Genomic DNA, 5,982 nt, shown 5'->3' on the forward strand with positions numbered 1-5,982 from the left:
AGCCAGAAATCATATGGTAAGCTTATTCAGTCTCGGCAGCAACAGGTCTCCGAAGGCCACAACAGGTCTCCTATAGACTATAGTAACTCGTGATACCAAGGTTGACATACATAACTCATCACAACTTTCCTGTTTGAATCAAAATCAAGAGTCAAGACCCTCTACAACCTAATAAAAACTCTCCTAATCGTTGTGCAGTCGAGAGCAAGACTTGCTAGTATTCGAGGAACTGAGCGGATGACAATGTTGCTGTGAATCTGGATAATTGCTGACTACAGTATATATGCACATTCATACATCAAAACCTGGCATAGCAAACTGTGACGCAAATGCCTCAACCTGATTTCGGAGTTCCATAACATCCTTATTGTTCATTAGGCCTCTTAGAAACTCCTTTTGCACTTTGCCATGTTCTTTCAGAACATTGCTAGCAATCTGAGTAGACCTTATGAGGAAGTCTGCAATCGACTCGAAGTCCTCTTCTAGGCAACCTCTAGTAGTCATTGCAGGTGTTCCTGTAGCAACATGATATCAAGTTAATCAGTATAGCCAGTTTTGCATTTATATAAGGAGAGAGGAACAAAAGGCTAAAAAAAATGGAGATATCGAGCTGAAAGAACTAACCGATCCGCACACCACCAGGGGATATTGAGCCATTATCCCCATAAATTGGTGTCTTGTTGATAGATATGTGGCATGCCTCACAGACCTTCTCAAAGATCTTACCTGTCCAAAATGAAAGAATAACATCATAACCAATGCGGCACCAGCACTTCGCATGTAATATAGAGGGTGTTTGGATGCACTAGAACTAATAGTTAGTTGACTAAAAATTATTAGTGGAATTAGCTAGCTAACAAATAACTACCTAATTATTAACTAATTTGCTAAAAGTAGCTAATAGTTGAATTATTAGTTAGGGTGTTTGAATGTTTCAACTAATTTTAACCACTAACTATTAGCTCTAGTGCATTCAAACACCCCCATAAACTAAAAGTGCACAAGAAAGATAAAAGGTACAAACATTTATATGAAAGTAAATATTTGGATGCGCAGACACAAAGGAAGCAGAATTATACCAGTCAAGCCAAGAGTTCTGAGATCCCAAAGTATTAAGTGATTATCTGTGCCACCAGTAACCAATCTGCATTTTCTTCTGAGCAACGCTGATGCCAGAGCCTGAGCATTTTTCTTGACTTGTTGAATGTACGCTTTATACTCAGGAGTTGCGACTTGCTTCAGAGTAATAGCCAAGGCAGCAATATGATTATTATGGGGTCCCCCTTGCATTGAAGGAAAAACACCAAAATTTATCCTATCCTCGAAGTCGTATTCATTCTCATCTCCTTGAGAAAAAGATCCAGCTCGTTTCCTTAAATTTTTCCCTTTCCTGAAGAATATTATACCACCTCTAGGGCCCCTAAGATTCTTGTGAGTAGTTGACGTAACAACATCACAGTAGTCGAAAGGGCTACGACATTCCTACAAAGGCACATCAATCCAGTATCAACACAGTTATCCTCAATGATCAGTCTATGGTCTCTAATGCAACCATACAAAAACAGCAAGGACAAACAGTCTATATAACATGGAGAACACCATAGCATTAAACTAGTACTCCATTCCAAATGATAAGAGGTTTTGGTTTTTCTGGATGCATTATTTTTACTGTGTATCTAAGTGAATAGCAAAACTTATGTGTCAAGAAAAGCCAAAATGTCTTATATAATTTAGAAGAGGGAGTCATATTGTATATTTATCACCCAACCAAACATGGTGTACAAGTGAAGGACCATAATACACAAGGTGAATGGTTTCTTATGGACACAATTTACATCACCTGGAACAACCACAAATGACAAGCTATAGTCAACAAGGGAGCTCTTTTGACTTATGCACTTTCAGATGAATCTAGGCAGTGTGTGGTAATAATACAGACGTTAAATGTTTTCTTCATTACAAGCAAGATTTGCATCACTAGGAACAGCCACAAGTAGCATGCTACAGTCAACAAAAGACATTTTCATTTAAGCTCTTTCAGGAACATGCAGAGTGCCTGAGTGAGGTTAAGTATTCAGGTGTGTCTTAAGGAGGAGGAGGTCAATTCAATTAATTTCATCGGACGATGGTTCTTGCAACCCAAGGAGATTATCAAGCTCCAGATATTTGATAACCCCATATGGTATGTCCCAACCTTGTTTGGAGCCACAACTAGAAGCAATAAGAACAACAGAAACACGAACAGTTGATATATCAATTTCTTTATATTCTATAATCATAAACTCCAATAGCCTTCTATCTTAACATGCAAGCCATCCACATCAAGAGGCCACTAGCACATGCAATTATGACATCTATTTATTCATGCAAGCTATCCATGTCAGCAAGCCACATCATCTACAAACACGGATTTATTTGACACATCAGCAGACCATACCGTCCACTAAAATCCATTTATAATAATTTATCCCTTAAGTCATATGATTTCATTCCAAATCATTCACGATCCCCGCAGCAACACATGGGTATCCTTCTAGTATCTGATATGATAAAGCAAAATAAAAATGCTTATTTCGCCTGCAACCTTCTTATAAAAGGGAGTTCATGGACAAAGAGTGTGACTCTTTATTAACTTACTCAGGCACAAAGCATTGGGTTAGGTTTCACATTGCACTGAGAAGTATTCCCTCCGTCCCAAAATATAATTCGTTTTAGACTAGTCATACATTCATTAAGTAATATATGAATGTAGTTTGCATGTATGTCTATATTCATTATCATTTGAATGAATGTGGATAGAAAAAAAGTGAGCTAGAAAGAACTATATTTTGGGACGGAGGAGTAAGAAACAAGTGATTCATGATTCATCACTATGGTAAGCAAATTCAAAAACATCTTAGATTATTATTCACAATTACAAGGAAATTTCCGTCAAAGACAAAACACAACAGTGGATACTAGACATATCATCATTCAGGTAAAACGAGGATTGGCTAAGCACACTGTCTTAATTAACATTCAGCAGGTACTAAACCAAACTCAGCACAACCAATTTCTAATGGAAAAGCTACTTTATGCACTAAAACATAAAATTCAAACTACAGTGCCAACCATTGTTTTAAAGATATATCCAAGGGTGGGGGGTAGGTCTGCTTCCTCTCCTCTCCTCCCATGCTTCCTCTCATCTCAATCTCCCCTGTCCCCTGCTACCTCTTGATCTCCCCTGCTTCCTCTCAATCTCCCCTGCTACCTCTTGATCTCCCATGCTAGGCTGCAGAGACAGCACAATGGCATCTCCCCTGCATCCTCTTAATCTACTTCTATGAATTGTGCAGACTGCAGCAATGGCATCTATGAATTGCTTGTGACATGAGAGTGTTCAAAACTTGCAATTATGCCATTAGAGATTACTTTGTGGCTATTTCATATCTAATATCGTGATGATTTATATTCTATGACCTACTGGTCTTACTTCCATATCATGCATAATTTATAGCCGCATACTGCAGTATATATTGGTTGGCATGTATGGTGTCGCCTAGGCAATCGCCTAATTCGCCTAGGCGTCTAGGCGGTGGCTAAGCACCTAGTTCCGCCTTTAAAACCATGGTGCCAACCTAAACAAATGACAAGGTATCATGTAATGCATCTGGTGGTTTAAAATTCCTGACTGACAAGGTAGCAACAACCTTGGACAGGGGGGGGAGGGGTACTAGAATCAGTAGTAACTTCCATCTTTAACTTAAATTTTGTCAGGGTAAAAGACCAATATAGGAACTTCCATTCAACAGAGGAAATTTGTGTTTTGAATCTTCCATGGTAGTTCAGTGCATAGATTTATGGACCAAAACAAAATGAATGTTGTGTTCTGCAATCTTTATCAACTTTCAAGGTTTTAACAGTATGATTTACTTCTAGTCAAAATAATTAACGCAACAAACTCTAGCTTTTAACAAAAAATCTTCTAGAAATACTAGGATGACTAGATGAAAAGTATCTCTAAGACTTCTACCATTCGACCAAATTGTTTGGCAAGATACAGTGAAATTACCTGCATGAAATGATAACCTAAATGGCAACAAAAGCCTTCTAACCTTTGGAAATAAGAACACAAGGGTAGCTGGTAAGTGCAATCCAAACCCATACAAGTATACAACACTAAGAGGTACAATTCTGTTAGATGCTAAGCAGTATAAAGTCATAGTAACTGTAGGATCACAAAATGTGGACCTAAGAGGTACTCCAATTACTCTTGTGCACATTGTTAAGCAGGATACAATGAACTAACTGTAATATAAAAATAAATGGTTCAACGTAGATATGTACCTTTGCTGCAACAAGCCCACTGATATGTGCCATATCGCAAAGAAGCACTGCACCACACTTATCAGCAACCAATCTCATCCGAGCAAAGTCCCACTCTCTGGGGTAAGAGCTCCCACCACATATGAGAATTTTCGGGTGGAAATCCATTGCTCTCTCCTCGAGCTTGTCGTAATCAATATACCCAGTCTGTGGGTTCACCTTGTACGACATGCTCTCGAAGAAAATAGAGGCACCTGACACCTTCTTGCCACTGGGCGTGTAGTAACCATGGCTAACATGGCCGCCCGACGGTGGCTCCAGCCCCATGATGCGGTCCTTGGGTTGAAGAAGACCAGTGTAGACAGCCAAATTGGCAGACGTGCACGAGTACGGCTGCACGTTGACGCCCCAGCAGGCAGGGTCGAGACCGAAGGCAGTGAGGGCGCGCTCATGGCAGAGCCGCTCGATGGCATCGATGTGCTGATTCCCGCCGTAGTAGCGAGCACCCGGGGCCCCCTCAGAGTACTTGTTGGTGAGGTGGCTGCCGAGCGCATCGAGCACCGCGCGGCAGACGAAGTTCTCCGACGCTATGAGCTCGATGCCCCGCACCTGGCGGGCCAGCTCCTGCTCCATCAGCGAGTGCACATCCGGGTCGGCCTCCGCCAGCGACTGGTTGCCCCAGGAGCGGACCGCGGCGCGGCGGGTCTCCAGATCCGCGCCGCTATCTTCCCCCGCCGCCTGCCGCTTGGCGGGGCGCAGCGCCGGGGACGTGGACGAGCAGGATGACGTCTCTCCGCCCCCACCCCCACCGCCGTTGACGGCGCGGCGCGGGCGCTTGACGCAGAGGGAGTGCCCGAGGAGGGAGAAGTGCTGGTCGCCCCCGTCCCCGTCGTCCCTCTCCGCGTCGGCCTCACCGGCCACGAGGCGCTCCGGCTTCGCGTCGTCGAACAGGCGCAGCGGCGCGGCTGCCGCGTGCACGCGAGCGTGGGCGTGGGCATGCGAGTGCAGCCCGAGCGAGAGGTCTGACGATGCGGGCCGCGAGAGATCCATAGCTTACCAGTTCCCGAATCGATCGGCGAGAAATCACGAACCCTAGCGAGCAACGCGTCTTCAACAACAACAGCAACAACTAACGCGACAGCAGCAGCGGAGGTGGGCGACGCAGGAGGAAGCAGAGTCAGCGGCAGTGGCTACGAGAGGCGACGCGGCGTCGGAGAAAACCATGGGCCTTTGGGGATCAACCGGCTCTATGGGGATTGGGAAGCACGAGACGACGCGTGGGGGAGTCGGAGGCAAGCAGCGGAAGACGAGACGGGAACGAATGGACGCCGTGAGGTGTGGTGTGGTATTCGCGTGAGCCATGAGGTGTGGTCGATGGGAATACAGGATCGGGGTAATGCGACGATCCGGAGGAAGAACCTGGACGGGGAACCGGCCAGAGACGGTGTCGGTTGGTGTTGTTGCCATCGGGACGGGAGGACGGACACGTGCCCGCGACGGCCGGCAGGCCGACTGGCTGCGTCATGTTGGACCTGGGCCGTCATGGTCGTGGGCAACTGAAAATGTAAATGGCCCAACCAGTCAGTCACTGAGAGTATCTCTTTAGACTAGTTTGACAATTCCATTTTCTCGAGGGATTCTCATTTCACTAACGTCTCGTTTAGATCTTTGAAATTG

The 5,982-nt window shown here is 44.6% G+C and overlaps 1 protein-coding gene across 1 annotated transcript; it reads right to left on the reverse strand.

Moving 5' to 3' along the window:
* On the reverse strand, positions 1 to 5,674 carry LOC100286146 (uncharacterized). The gene is made up of 4 exons (NM_001159034.2): positions 4,327 to 5,674; positions 1,080 to 1,482; positions 625 to 726; positions 1 to 515 (listed from the first exon to the last, which is right to left on the reverse strand). The coding sequence occupies exons 1-4, from the start codon at positions 5,353 to 5,355 to the stop codon at positions 292 to 294; spliced, it is 1,758 nt and encodes a 585-aa protein (NP_001152506.2). The 5' UTR covers positions 5,356 to 5,674; the 3' UTR covers positions 1 to 291.
* Between the last annotated feature and the right edge of the window lie 308 nt (positions 5,675 to 5,982).

The sequence above is a fragment of the Zea mays genome, chromosome 8 (genome assembly GCF_902167145.1).
Source record: "Zea mays cultivar B73 chromosome 8, Zm-B73-REFERENCE-NAM-5.0, whole genome shotgun sequence".
In the NCBI taxonomy this organism is placed as follows: Eukaryota; Viridiplantae; Streptophyta; class Magnoliopsida; order Poales; family Poaceae; genus Zea; species Zea mays.